At 48.4% G+C, this 15,558-nt stretch overlaps 1 protein-coding gene across 1 annotated transcript in view; it reads left to right on the plus strand.

The window, feature by feature from the left end:
- The first annotated feature begins 783 nt into the window (after nt 1-783).
- Nucleotides 784-15,558, plus strand: part of ZCCHC2 (zinc finger CCHC-type containing 2) — a 45,278-nt gene continuing 30,503 nt past the window's right edge. Inside the window, exon 1 of the mRNA XM_061130923.1 lies at nt 784-1,725. Coding sequence (XP_060986906.1) covers nt 784-1,725 — 942 coding nt within the window. The remainder of the gene's footprint in view (nt 1,726-15,558) is intronic.

The raw sequence follows: 15,558 nt of genomic DNA on the forward strand, positions 1-15,558 counted from the left end.
TCCAGGACGCGTCCTGAGCGGCCGCGACGGGAGCCCGGCGGCGCCAGGGACGGCGGCCCGCCCGGGGCGGTGGCGCGGGGTCGGGAGTCAGAAGCCGCGCCGGAGCCCGGAGAAGGTGCGACCCCCGATGGCCCCTGCGCCGTGGGCCGCACGCGCCTCTCGCATGCCTGGCCGACCCGCGCGGTCGCTCCACCGCCGGCCCCAAGCCCGGGTCTACGCCAGACGCCGAGACCGCGCGGGAGCCGCCGGCAGGGAAGGCTGCCGCCGGGCGGTTGGGCGTGGCCTCCCGGAGGGGGCGTGCCCCGGGAGCGGGGAGACTCACGCAACCAGCCGTTCCGGCTGCTGATTGGCTAAGGCGTCTGCGCGGAGCCCGCAAGCGTCTCCGCCCGCCCGGCCGCTCCTCCTCTTGTCGCCGCCGCCCGGTCAGCACCGGCTCGCGAAGGGACCGCTCAGGCGCCGCCGGCCCGGCCCAACGCGGACGACCAGAGAGAGGGAGGCGGACGGAGGACACGCTCGCTAGCTCGCTCCCGACCGCGCCTGGGTTCCCAGAGGCGGTGCAGAGCCCGGGGGGAGGAGCCGCCGCGGGCACGCCCCGCCCCCGGCCCGGGAAGACGCCGCCCGCGGCCCCCCGCGCCGGCCGAGACCCGCCCCCGGCCCGGCCCGGCCCCGGCGGCATGGAGGGGCCCTGCTCCTGACGGCCGCCCGCCGCCGCCGCGGCCCCCGCCCCGCCCCCGGCCCCGCCCTCCCGCCCCCGCTCGCATGTCCGCGCCGCCGTAGCCGAGGATGCTGAGGATGAAGCTGCCGCTGAAGCCGACGCACTCCGCGGAGCCGCCGCCCGAGGCTGAGGAGCCTGAGGCAGACGCGCGGCCGGGCGCGAAGGCGCCTCCGCGCCGCCGCCGCGACTGCCGCCCCCCGCCGCCGCTGCCGCCGCCTTCGGGCGCGCCGCGGGGACCCCCGCCGCCGCCGCCGCCGTCCCGGGGGCTCGGGCCGCCTGTTGCTGGCGGGGCGGCGGCGGGGGCGGGCATGCCGGGCGGCGGCGCGGGGCCCGCGGCGGCGGCGCTGCGCGAGCAGGAGCGGGTGTACGAGTGGTTCGGGATGGTGCTGGGCTCGGCGCAGCGCCTAGAGTTCATGTGCGGGCTGCTGGACCTGTGCAACCCGCTGGAGCTGCGCTTCCTCGGCTCGTGCCTAGAGGACCTGGCGCGCAAGGACTACCACTACCTGCGCGACTCGGAGGCCAAGGCCAACGGCCTCTCGGACCCGGGCCCGCTGGCCGACTTCCGAGAGCCCGCCGTGCGCTCGCGCCTCATCGTCTACCTGGCGCTGCTGGGCTCGGAGAACCGCGAGGCCGCCGGCCGCCTGCACCGCCTCCTGCCCCAGGTGGACGCGGTGCTCCGGAGCCTGCGCGCAGCCCGGGGCGAGGGCTCGCGGGGCGGCGCGGAGGACGAGCGCGGCGAGGAGGACGGCGGCGGCGAGGAGGACGACGCCGAGAAGGACGGCTCCGGCCCGGAAGGCGGCGGCGCCGCGCCCCGGCCGGGCGGCGGGCTGGGGCTCAGGGCCCAGGAGGAACTGCTGCTGCTCTTTACCATGGCCTCGCTGCACCCGGCCTTCTCCTTCCACCAGCGCGTCACCCTGAGGGAGCACCTGGAGAGGCTCCGCGCCGCGCTCCGCGGGGGCCCCGAGGACGTAGAGGCGGCGCCGGGCCACTTGGCTGGCGCCCGGGCCCAGGTAAGGCGCGCCGGCCTCTCCGCGCGCGCGCAGCGGTCCCCGCGGCCTCCGCTCCCCGACGACCCCCGGCCGGGCCGACCCCGACCCCGGTCCCGGGACTGATGTGCGTTCGGCCGGGCCGCTCAGTCCCACTCCACACACACACACACACACACACACACACACACGAACTCAGTCCCACTCCACACACACACACACACACACACACACACGAACTCAGTCCCACTCCACACACACACACACACACACACGAACTCAGTCCCACTCCACACACACACACACACACACACACACACACACACACACACACGAACACCCGCCATAACAGAATGCTCTGGAAGTCTCGTCCCGCTGCGGTTGCCCCGGAAGCCCGGAGCTCAGCCCGGCCCTCGGACGCGGGCTCTCGGGACCTTTCGGCCCCGACACCTCCGTCGGGGCTGCGGAGCCCGGGCCGGCCGCCGCCCCGCCGCCTGGCGCTCCGCCCGCGCATCCCGAGGCCCAGCTCGCCCCCCGGGGGAGGCGGCCCCAGACGCGCTCCCGGCGCGCTCCGCGGTGGCCTGAGGTAAAGCGGGTCGTTGGTTCTTTTGGCTCCTGCTCAGAGAACTTGATGTTCTCAGAAAAAAAGTCAGAGGTGCGAAATGACTCAAATCAGTTAGGTCGTCGGGCAGGTTGTCTGGGTAGGGAAACGTCCCCTCGGGCGGTTCTGGTGCCCTTTGCCCCCGGCCAGTCCGGCTTCTAACGGGTTTGAGTCGTGTCTACACGTTTGGGTCCGGCGATGTTTGTGGGGCCTTTACTGAAGGCATAAATGGTTTCTAAAAAGTTACTGAACGCCAAAATGTAGTAGATGAGATTAAAGGCAAGTCCCTTGTCACAAACATGAAGGAAAATTTTATAAAGCCACGAAAGCAATTTAATAATCTGGGCCCAATATAAAGCCCTTGAGTGTGACAGTTTAGTGGAGCAAGTTGCTTTTATTTAAAGACTGTACAATAAGTTTATTTTCGTGGTTCACGATTATTTAAAAAGCATTTATTTGGATGCCATGTTTTTCAGCTTTAGGAGATCTCCAGGATGATATATTGGAAAGCGAGATATTTTTCACTCCTTACTTGAAAGTTCTTTCAGCTTATATATCTGCTGTCATTCAGACTAAAACTGGGTATTATATCTCGCCAATGGCGGTGTGGACTCAATACCCATAGAATCAAAGGAACCTAGGAGCTGGAAAGGATTTAGTGATAATCTAGGCTGAGCCCCTCCTTTTAAAAAGGAGGCGTCAGTGAAGTGACTAACCCACTTTAGGACATACTTTATCAAACTGGGACGTATTAATGCTAGTATCCAGAATTTTGGCGAGCATGAAATATTCCAGTGTCTCATACAACTGTGTATACTGCACTCTTCAGCCTACTTACTAATTCCAAAAAAAATCCTATGTGCCCATTATTAAGTTTAAAGAAGCAAGCCTGAACTTTGAAGCAGTACTTACATATCTTACCCCCAAAATTCCTGTATATATTGTAAAGATAACTTTAGCGTGTAGATATAAGGAAAATGTCTCATAGTGGAGCAGTTTATATTATTGCATTCTTATTCCACCAAGGGTAACCGACTTCTGGTTTTAACTGCAATGTTTTTTCTCCCTTTAAATTTTGCTTATAATGCGAGTGTTGTAAGGGGACGAGACAAGGACAGAGATGCGTTCAGAGCGCAGCAGTGAAATTTTTATGTCGACCGCGGCGTGTGGCCTTTCAGTGAGTGCCGGGAAGAGTGGACAGTGAGGCTGGGCATGCTGCCACGAGTTGGAGCGCATCGTTACTTCTCAGACGGTGCCTGTGTCGTGGCTGTCCGCGGGAGCGGGGTAGATCACAGGGCACACGCCTTCAGGTGACACTGAACGCCATTTGTGGACGTCGGTGGCCTGGCGAGCGTTTCCTCTCCCGTGGTTGAGGGTTGCTGTGACAGATCACCCCGTCTTACTTGGCTGTTGCTGCCCCGCACTTGTCAGCGCGACTCCGAGCCCCTCAGCCGTGGCCGCCTCTGGCCCTGAGGACGTGCCCGCGGGTGTTCTGCTGCTAGGCCGCCCCGAGAGGCGGCTCGAGGGGGTCTCTGCACTTCAGCCCTTCCGCTCGCGGTCTTGGCCGCGGTTGCCTGAGGAGGGAGGGCCTACCCCGGAGTCCGCAAGGAGGCGCCGGGGCTCGCGACCGAGAGCAGCGCGCGCACGCGCAGCCGAGGATCGGCGGACGGCGGGGAGGGGAGGGGGGTGTCCGCGGGGCCCCGCCCCGCCCCCGCCCTGCAAGATGGCGGCCGCGCGCCGCCCACGTGACCGGCGCTGGCCCCGCCCCCGGAGGTGCGCTGCGCCGCCTTGCGGGGGCACGGTGTTTCTCTTTGGCGTTGGCTGGGCGAGGTGGGGACCGGGTCGGCCAAGAGCCCTGGGGAGGGTTTGCTCTGGGACAGGCGGAGGCGGGTTTCGTGGCAGCCGCCTTTTGTCCGGAAGTAACCTTTTAGGCCTATCCTTGTAACTTTTTAATTGCCCAGGAATAATTCTATTTTTCTACTGTCTAAAATGTCATCCATACTGTCAATAAATGGATGAAGTAGAACTAATTTTCTTTTTTCTCTTAGAGTAAGAGCATACTAGCCCAGAATAGTGTTCCTGGCTCTTCCAGGATTTGTATCCAATTCATAATATGCTGCAGTTTCTTGTTAAATTTTTAAAACTAATGATATTTACTGGTAGAACTTGTATTTCAGTGCGAATTTTAATTCTAGTCGTATGCTTTAAAGCTGACCCAGGCTCAGCAACTGTTTAGTGGCATAAGGTGGTTACGATGTCAGTAAAAGTGACAAGTCCACAAACACTAGTAGAGTGTAGATCATTTTAGAAAAATGGAGATTTAACAAGCATATTTTTATTTTTAAAAGAAACATTTCTAGAGTTTTCCTACATGATTTGGATGTTTTCAGAGTAAATGTTACATAGGATTACAACTTAAATGTTGGCCTTGCTTTTAGAAGACTTGTGGGTGAAGTTCATGTTCAAAATGTTGGCCTTGCTTTTAAGAGACTTGTGGGTTAAGTTCATGTTCGTCACAGCTGCAATGAATTGCCAGCCACTGGCATAAAATTCAACAACTGGCCCAGTTTGCAGTAGTGAAAATTACTAACGATGTTCTAGGAAATTTGTGTGATTGATGCAGGTCAGGTGTTAATGAAATGAGGTACTGCATGTATAGCAAGCTGAAAAAAACTGGTATTAAAATGGGCCCAATATTTATTATTAGGAACACAAGGTATAAATGGTATGTTAGCAATAGCAACAAAAAAGAATGTTTTTAAATTAGGTACTTAATGATCAAGTGTTTGGTTTTTTGTCTGTGCTGGGTTTTCGTTGCTGCGCAGGCTTTCTGTAGTCGCAGCGAGCAGGGGCCGCCCGAGTTGCGGTGCGTGGGCTTCTCATTGCGGTGGCTCTCTTGTGGCAGAGCGCGCGCTCTGGGCTTAAGGGCTCAGCGGTTGTGGCACACCGGCTTAGTTGCTCCCTGCCCGTGGGATCTTCCCGGACCACGGGTGGAACCCATGTCCCCTGCATTGGCAGTCAGATCCTGCCAGGGAAGTCCGTGATCAAGTATTTTTAAAAGGTACTAGTCTTGTTACTGTTTCATTGAAAAGATGAAAGACAGGCAAGATTCCTATCTCTGCATACTTATTACAGACCCTCTGTTTATGAAAATGGATCCTCTAGTTCTGGAGGTTTAGTCCCCAGTTAGTGACACAAAGATGAAAAGAGTTAAAATTACTATGGTAATAGTCGTTAGTGCTTAATGTTGTTGGTATGGCCATGTTTCTCTGGAGATTGTTTTCAGTATCCTCAAAAGTTAGTTGTTTGGCAAATAGTGCTAATGTTTGAATTAAAGATAGAAACTGAACATTTATGTTAGTAGTAGTATAGCAGATAGCATTTAGTGTTATTTAAGCTCACACACCAAAAAAAAAAAGTGACCATGTGTCCTTTACTTAAAAAAAAAAAATCATTGAAGATACTTAAAAGGAAAACTTGGCAAAATTGTTTTTTTGTTATACTTTTATATATATGCTTTTTTATATATAACAAGTATACTTTGTTATACTTGTTATACTTGGCAAAATTGTTATACTTTTTCATAGTATAGGCTAATTAGATACATTGTACTTGACAAAACAAGTACCTCAACTAATTTTAATAATACAGATAACATATTGATAGTGTTAGGACCTAAAAAAGAAAACTCTTTTGGGAAGAGTTTTAGCATAAGTGCTCCTATCCTGGATGACATGGATGTGTCTGGCAATCAATCCTAGTGAGAGCCTTGAACTGAAATGAGACTGGGGAGGTTAGTGTCCAGATGTCAGTTGTTGCTGTATTAGGCCCTAAAAAGATGCCTTCCAAAAATGACATTTGAAAAGAACAACCCCACTGCTTACAGTAATAAAACCTTTATTTAATTTGTTGTCCACTGCTGGGAGCTTTTACAGTGACTCGGGTCCCTGGAGCAGTGGGCACTGTCTGAGAAGGCTTTTTTCACTCTTATCGGAGGGATAATAATAGTACTTACGTTAGATTGCAAGGGTTAAATGAATGAGTACTTGTAGAATGATGTACATGATTTTCAATAAGTGTTAGCAGTTATTAATGAAAGTTAAACCTTCTTGGGAAGGTGCTGAAGAGACCTGACTGTGGCACCTACAAACTGAGAGCAGGGAGTAGAGCTAGTCGTGACTTTTACAGGAAATTTTAGGTTGGTTTGGCTGCATCGAGGAATCAAAACAGTTCAGTTAATAAATGCCTTCTGGGAGAGGCTTTTAGAAGATCTCAGTTAAGCAGTAATTATTTTCATAGCAAATGGCAGCTATTGGGTATCCTCCCCCAGTTACTTAATTTTTCTCTGCAGTGGTTTTCTGAGGCAAGGAGAATCGGGAAACTTTCACTCATACTGTAAGTTAATATACCATTAACTTCTCTCCAAATTAGCTAATGTAATATACATATTTTTTTTTTTACATATATTTTTTAAAATATATCTTTTGTGGGGATTTTTTTTTGTGGGATGGGGCAGGAATTGTGGTGTTCACTTCAGTCACTCAGTCGTGTCCAACTCTTGGGCGACCCCATGGACAGCAGCACACTAGGCTTCCCTGTCCATCACCAACTTCCAGAGCTTGCTCAAACTCACGTCCATCAATTTGGTGATGCTGTCCAACCATCTCATCCTCTGTCGTCCTCTTCTCTTCCTGCCTTCAATCTTTCCCAGCATCGAGGTCTTTTCCAGTGAGTCGGTTCTTTGCATCAGGTGGCCAAAGTATTAGAGTTTCAGCTTCAGCATCAGTCCTTCCAATGAATATTCAGGACTAATTTCCTTTAGGATGAACTGGTTGGATCTCCTTGCTGTCCAAGGGACTCTCAAGAGTCTTCTCCAACACCACAGTTCAAAAGCATCAATTCTTTGTCACTCAGTTTTCTTTATGGTCCAATTCTCACATCCATACATGACCACTGGAAAAACCATCACTTTGACTAGACTTTGTTGGCAAAGTAATGTTTCTGCTTCTTAATATGTTGTCTAGGTTAGTCATAGCTTTTCTCACAAGGAGCAAGCATCTTTTAATTTCATGACTGCAATCACCATCTGCAGTTGTAAAGGCTGTGAAAGGCCTTGAAGAGTGAGAGCCATGTTTAGTAGAGCACTGGACCGGAGGCTTACGTTCCAGCTGTACCGCTTCCCTTGTGATATTAACCAGGCCACTTAAATCCCTGAGCCTCAGTCTTATCTGTGAAATGGAAACAACAACTTCTGTTTAAGGTTATGGTGTTTGCATTAGGGAGACAAAATGATTCAAATTGTCTTGAGCACAAATTCTATGAGAATAATACTCAATGCCTTTTCTTTTCCACTAAGATGCAGCCATTCAGACTGATACAGAAATTGTTTTCAGGAATAAGTTTTTTTTTTTTTTTTTCTTAATAAAAAGTCTATATGGTATAGTATAGAAAATACTATACACTATAGTAATATAGAAAATATGCTCTATTACCACATCTCTAAATTGGTGTTCCAGGAAGGTAATTAATTAAGCTGGTGTGTAAGACACATTTCAGACAGTTTTGTTAGTTCTTACGTTGTTAAGATCTGATAAGCTACAGATAAGCCCAAAGGAAGCATTTCTCTGGGTCACAGATCATTAAAATTTGGGTTATCATGAACTCCCTTGGAAATGTAATCTACTTAAATTTTTTTCACATTTAGTTAGGGTAATGTAAAGGGCTCAGACAGTAAAGAATCCTCCTGCAATGCAGGAGACTTGGCCTCCATCCCTGAGTCAGGAAGATGCCTTAGAGAAGGGAATGGCTACCCACTCCATTATTCTTTCCCGGAGAATTCTGTGAACAGAGGAGCCTGGTGGGCTACAGTCCATAGGGTTGTGAAGAGTCCGACAGGACTGAGCGGTTAACTCTTCGAAGATATTTTGCAGTTCTGTTAAGTTGTATAATTTTTTCATTTATTTCAGAGTACAGACTGGAATCCATAAATAATTTAACTTTTTTATACTTTTTTAAAGAACCTATACATTGGCTGATTTTTAAACCTAATGTTTTTGATCTTCCTGAGTAATAGCATAATTTTTTCTTTTTTTTTTTAAAGAAAAGCAAATAAAGCCTGCACTACCCTCAAAGCAGACTGAGCTTCGCTTTTATCAACTCTCCCTCCCATAGTGGAGGACCATGCCGTCACAGGGCTCCTGTCCCTCACAGAGAGTGCTCTGTTGCACAGGCTGCCTTCGTCCGGGCTGGTGAAAGGTCACTCCAGAAGGGCAGTGCCTCGTCGGGTGTTTGTTTCAGGTGCTACAGCTGCTGGGCGCTCAGCAGTCCTCGTTGTGTTCTTCCTGTGCTCCAGAGAACACTTTGTTTAATGCCCTTTGAAATGTCTCAGTTCATTAGGCATGTTTAATGCTCAAGAAATAATTTGAGATCACTTTGGCAAGTTGTTTGGTCTTTCCAAGTTTCAGACTGCTCTGAATAGAAGAGGGATCCCCTCACCGTTTATTGCAAAGAACTGCTCTGAAGGTGAACATGGCAACGTACATGGAAACAGATGATAAACACACGTGAGATGGGTCAGCTCGTCTGTGGGTGGTTCCAGGGGTGGATTGTGAAGTTTGGTTGTAGTGGATGAACAGAAATACAGAAGCTTGAAGAGAAAACAGGGGTTGGGTTGCATAGGGTCTTGAAGGTCAGATGAAAGAAACTGGTTTGCAGTGAGAGCAGGTGAGAGTTTGTATGTCTTCTGGTTGTGATAAGAATGTGTGATAAGAATGCATCACTGATTTGTTAAAAAAAAAACAAAAAAAAAAAACAGACATTTTCCAAACTCATCCAGTTTTCTCAGTGATTCCATTACATTTCTGGTCACTCTGATTGGCTTGGTAACCTTAATCCCTTTCCTTCGTAAGCTGAATCTACCCTTTTCTCATTCTTGTTGACAGCATTCTCTTTGAGGACTTGATCTCCGCTTCCCTTTCAGCCTCCCCACCTCTTACCTGCTGGATACCACTGCCAGACCCATCTTCCTAAAGCAGTGTTTCATCACACCACGTGACCCGTGGAGCCTGGTCTCCAGTAGGTCTTAGGGACTCACACACCATCTCCCGCTTCTCCTGCTCACTGTGGTTTTGTTCAAGGCTGACTCATGCTGTCACCTCTTGCGTGGTGGTGTTTGGAATTGTCCCTGTGGTAATCTTGTAAGTCTTTGCTGCCTCTGCCTTCCAGTAGCCTGTATATTCTCTGTTACAATTTTGGTACTTATCCTGTGATTTTTTTTTTTTTCTGTGTTTTTAAAAAAAAAATTTACTTTGAATTATTTTTAACTTAAGATCCAGGAGGGAAGGTCAATCTTACAAGTTGCACAGAGGCTCATGTATCACATTTCGTTTTTTTTTTTGGTCAGCATTGCATATATCATAAGTGCTTAGCCAAAATTTCCTATCCTTAGAATATTGCAAATAGTGCTCTGAAAAATACCATTATGACTGATTACTGTAAGACAGAGTGCGTCAGGCGGTGATTTTTTTCCTTTGTTTGATAAATTATCAGTTACTTTGTTATTTGCAGCCATGCAGTATATGTGCACAGTATAGATAGGCACAGTTGTTTTGGAAATAATACAAGGAATTGTTTGTTTAGATAGCATGGAACAGTATAGATTTGAACTGAAGCTTTCAATGAGTGAATGCTGAATAGTTGTGCTTATTAATTATTCTTTCAAAATCAGGCCATGCGTACTTTACTCCTTAAGTTAACTAATAAGCTTTTGTGTGTTGGGGTGGTGCACGTTGGTGCAAACCTATGGGTGATGTTTTGATAGGATGAGAAAAGTCACAAATGACAGGTTGTCGTCTTCTTTGGGTTGTTGTAGTTATTGCTGTCTGGCGTTGCTCTCCAGTCTGTGGTTCGCTTTCGGGTGGGGAGCCTGATGGGAAACTGAAGTGTGGCACTTTGCTTATGGGGCTTCCCGGGTGGTACTCTGGTCAGGAATCCGCCTGTCTGTGCCGGAGACACGGGAGACAGGTTCCATCCCTGGTCGGGCATGGCAGCCCACTCCAGTGTTCTTGCCTGGAGAATCCCATGCACAGAGGAGCCTGGCAGGCTGCAGTCAGTGGAGTCACAGAGTCAGACATGACAGAGCACACACGTGATCTTGCTTATGATCTGAAAGTTAAGAACTTTTGGTCACTCAGGTGAACAATTTTATAACCTAAGATGTATGGAGCTTTTATGTTTCTTGTTAGGAATGTTTAAATTGGGATAGTTAGAAACATAATGTTTCCTTGGTATAATTGATTTTTGTTTTGGGTATCAAATGATATTAAGTTGTCCAGTGGTCCTGGGAGGAACACCGTGGTCGTGTGTGAGCCAAAGTGCTGTCGTGTTTGGAGAAGACGTCCTCAGGGAAGAGGCCATCTGCTGATGGGTCGGAGCGGGGGAGGGTGGTTTGGAGAAGGTGCCTTTTGTACTTGGTGGAGTTAAACACAAGGCCTGATTCAGTGTTTCCTGACACTAATCATCATTGAGCTTTCTGTCACTTTCTGTCAAGGATCCTTCCTCAGCTTTATGAGCGTTTTGGTGGAGAACACTTCTCCCCTGGGGATGAAGGCTGTGGTTCAGTTAGGAGTCCCTGCAGTGCTGTTGGCTGTCGGGGTCCTGAGCCCAGGCTCACCTCCCAGCAAGACCCGCTGGTGTCCCCTGTGGGGAGGGGATGTGAAGGAAGGGGCAGTTGACATACACGGGCTGGAAGGCGGGGCACAGCCTTACTCGACCCTTTGGGTCTCATGCTCACGGATGTGTGTTCCTCAACTCACCCAGAAACGTTCTGACAAAGTGGGGATCTAAATGTCTGGGAGCTGCCAGCCCAGGGATGGAGCAGTTCCGGATTCAACCTCCTTGTTGTTCAGACTCTTAGGTTGTGTCCGACTCTGCAACCCCACGGACTGTAGCCCTCCAGGCACCTCTGTCCATGGGATTTCCCAGGCAAGAACACGGGAGTGGGTTGCCATTTCCTCCTCCAGGGGGTCTTCCCCACCCAGGGGTCAAACTTGTGTCTCTTGCATCTCCTATCTTGGCAGGCGGATTCTTTACCACTGTGCCCAGAAACACACAGGGTGCTTCATGAGGGAAACCTCAGGCTGTTTCTGGGTAAACTGCTGCCTTGCTTCTTTCCTTCTCCGCTCCCTGCCTCCCTGGTCAGATTCCACATCAGCGTTCTTTCTGCTAGTTCTTCCCTGAAGAACTGCAAGTTCAGTTCTCTAAAAAAGACAATGGCATCGACAGTTTTAATGTTTGGTGTTTGTTTTTTGTAATAAATTCAGAGTTCCCCCAAACACACATAAAGTTGCAGTGAATCAAGTTTCCCCCTCCATCCTATTCGACCACCCACCTCCAGCCACACCTATTGTGGTCACACAAGTGGCGTCCTTAGCTCACCCGGGTCATAGTGGGAAGAACTGGGGGTCGGGTCTGGGCTGTGGGCTGCGGTGGCCGGCTGTGGACACGAGGTCAGTGCGTAGCTTAGCCCCTCCCCCACTCTCAGCAGCTAGATCGTGTTTACCCACACTTTTAACATAGTGAATCTGCCACACTTGTCTTGCTGAGTCATCTTTTTCACACGTTTCTAGTTAAACAGTGAGTTACATAGGAAGTGAGTCCAGGGTCATAGCAGAAATCATGGCATACTGTTTCTGAGCTGCTGGCTCACTGGTCTCCCTCCTTTCTGCCCTGCTGGGTCGGTTTTGTTATTTGTGGCATAACTTTAATACATTTGGCGTCCACGTTTCTCTTCCACTAGAACTTACCCTTCATCAGATGCGCTAGGTTGATTCAGGGCGCTCCTTTGGGTTGGGTTACACTGTTTTCACTGAGGAAAGATGAGACAGATGTCTGCCTTTCCCCCACATCCTCTCAATTGAAGAGACAGACAGTAAATAGTTCTTAACTTTGCCTCAGCTTCTTCCCTCTTCTACCAAAATAGATGAAATTTGACATCTCAGTAGTGTTTCTAATAGTGAATCATTTTCTGACATTCAAAAAAAGACTTTCTATGAATCTTGCTTAGATGATAGCATATACTTGAGGTACAACCCTGGTTATTTAAAGAGAATTTACCATGTAGAACTGTAACAGATTACCTCCAAACTTAGTGACTTAAAGCAACAACCATTTTTTTCTTAGTTTCATGTCTCATAATTCTGTGGGCCAGGAATTCAGACAGGGAGCTGACAGCAAAAGCGACTTGTGTCTGCTGCAGACTGTAGGGACACACAGTAGCGGCTGCCGGCTTCCCCTGCCTCGCCTCTCTCTGTGTGTCTCTGGGGAACCACCGCTCCTGGAGGCCTGGGGTCCCGGAGCAAGTGTTCCCAGAGGCCCAGCGGCAAGGCTTCTACGACCCATCTCAGCCACTCCAGAACAGCTCTCCACCCCATCCTCCTGGTTAGGCCTGTCTGTGAAGGCGGTCCAGATCCACGGGCTGGGGACTTATACTCACGTTTCAGCAGGAGGAGTAGGCACAGTATTTTGGGCTATCTTTACCACAAAAACTTCATAGGGTTTTGTTGTCATATACTGAGATGACAGTATTTTTTTTTTTTTTAATTTTAAATTCTCAGTCTGATTTGATGAGTGTAAAAATTTGACATTTGTAAGTTTAATATAAAAAAAATTTCTGCTCTTTTTTTTTTTTTCCTTTTTTCTTAGAATGTCTTGGTATTTTAAGATGTGCAGTCTGCATCAAAGGACAAGAGAAAATGTATAGAACATTGGTAGTTGTGCTGGAATAAAGTCTATCAGGTTAGACCTTTGTTAAAGTAACCTGAGACCTGCGTGATCTTTGCTCTAATGATGTGTTCTCAGAGAAGGGTCTTCTTGGAACTGCCCAGTCAACTTGACTGTTTCACAGACTTTCCTCACATTTAAGAGATCTCTAGTAATTGTAATGGATCTGCATGTGTAAAAGTGAAGTCTGAGCAGTCTTTTAGAATAAGCAAGATATGTTACATGACACGTGGATTTGAGTTAACCAGGAGCACGCCGCAGGTCAGAAGCAGCTTTCTGAACTCAGATGAGCTACCTCACTAGGAAGGAGAGGGCACACACACAGCAGGGCTGTTTTTGTTCCTGCACATATTTTTGCCAGCTTAGGGTTTTTAAAATCTGTCATCTTCCCAGCAGAGAAAAATTCTCCCATTTTCCACTTGGTCCTGACCCTTTTCCTAAAATGCTGATTCTTGCGTGTCATCTGCGTTGCATTTGCGTGGGAATCTGAACTCAGTAGAGAGCGCAGGCACTGTCCCCCCCTGCAGGATCCCGTTAGACCGGTGGCTCTTAGGGTTTATGGCCTCTGCCTGCACACAGTGAAGCGCACCAGTCCTGGGCGAGGAGACGGGGGACCAACAGCGGCTCCTGCTGGGGTCTCTGTAGCCCTGAGAAAGAGATTCAATTTTGGTTAAATTAATAGAATTTAAAATTTTCTAGTTTTTAAAACCTAGTCTAAATGACTGTATAGTAGTGATATTTGCTGGGACTCAGTGTTGGGAGGAGGGGCAGAAAGTTTAATTAGTAGATATTTCATGAGTCAATGAACTTTGGTCCTTGGATAGGAATTCACATTCCATTTTTCTGCCTACGTTATTAAACTAGGAGGCTTTTGACTTAGTTGTCAAATTGTGTTCTTCAAAGTAACTTTAGACTTTAAAAATGATTCCATACAGCTGTTTCAGTACAAAATTTATGGAGGCAATGTGATAGAACTATTCTTAATTTTTTTTATTCTGGTGAAATATATATGAGTCCTAAGTCGCTTCAGTCATGTCCAACTCTATGCAATCCTTTGGACTGTAGTCTGCCAGGCTTCTCTGTCCATGGATTCTCTGCGCAAGGATACTGGAGTGGTTGCCATGACCTCCCCAGGGGATCTTCCCCACCCAGGGTTCAAACCTAAGTCTCCTGCATCAGTAGGCAGGTTCTTTACCACTATATATAACAAAATGTGCTGTTTTCACGTTTTTTGAGTGTACGGTTCAGTGGCATTCACATTGTTGTGCAACCACCACCACCATCTGACTCTGGAACGTTTCTTTTATCCCAAACTGAGACTGTATCCATTAAGCCACTACTCCATCCCCAACTCTCTGAAGCCCCTGGTTAGAACCACCGTCCTGTCTCCACGAATTTGACTACTCTGCTGCTGCTGCTGCTAAGTCACTTCAGTCATGTCCGACTCTGTGTGACCGCATAGATGGCAGCCCACCAGGCTCCGCCATCCCTGGGATTCTCCAGGCAAGAACACTGGAGTGGGTTGCCATTTGACTACTCTAGGGTACCGCATATAAGTGGAATCAGAATCTGCCCTTTTGTGCCTGGCTTATTTCACTTAGCATAATGCCCTCAAGATTCACCCATGTGTCAATTTTATGCCTTCCTAAGGCTGAGTAATACTCAGTTGTACGTATATCTTATTTTGTTTGTTCATCCATGGACTTTTGAATAGTCCACCTTTCGGCTGCAGTGAACACTGGAGTACTGATTACCTGCTTGGGTGTCTGCTTTCAGTTCTTCCGGGTATATGGCCAGGAGTGGAATTGCTGGATCATACGAAGAGTTTGTTTCTCTTTTTTTTTTAGTAACTTTTACGGTAGCTGCACTGTATACATTCCTACCAGCAAGGCACAAGGGCTCCAATTTCCCCCTGTATTCACCATTACTTGTTGTCTGTTTTTTGGATAGTAGCCTTTCTGATGGGTATGAAGTGGTATCTCATTGTAGTTGTGCTTTGCTCTTCCCTAATGAAAACTGTTTTTTCTTATATAGTTTTGCATTCATTTATTTTTAATGGTGTTATTTTTTATTTATGAGCCACATGAACAATATGGAATATACTCTTAAGAAATGGTTGACCTGTTCAGCTAACCTTCCAATTAACACAAGTATTTAAGAGGATTACAGTGCTTTATTTATATTGATTTTTGAAGTATTTATAGCAGATTTAGGCCAATGTGGTTGTATTACTTTGTAGTAAATGATTATATGGTTTGGGTTAGGAAATACATGATTCTGTTATTGTTAGAAGAATTCTTATGTCTGCGTTTTTGTTTTTTTTTTTTCAATAATATTGAAAGTTGGTGAGTGCCATTCAAAAGTTGGGTGCTGACTTAAGAGGTTGATGTTCTCCTTCTTTTTTTTTTTTTTTTTTGATGTTCTCCTTCTTAAGTGTTTCTCTGTAGACAGTCTTTATTTCCTTGGGTTTTTAGAAG

This window comes from Dama dama, chromosome 27 (genome assembly GCF_033118175.1).
Source record: "Dama dama isolate Ldn47 chromosome 27, ASM3311817v1, whole genome shotgun sequence".
In the NCBI taxonomy this organism is placed as follows: Eukaryota; Metazoa; Chordata; class Mammalia; order Artiodactyla; family Cervidae; genus Dama; species Dama dama.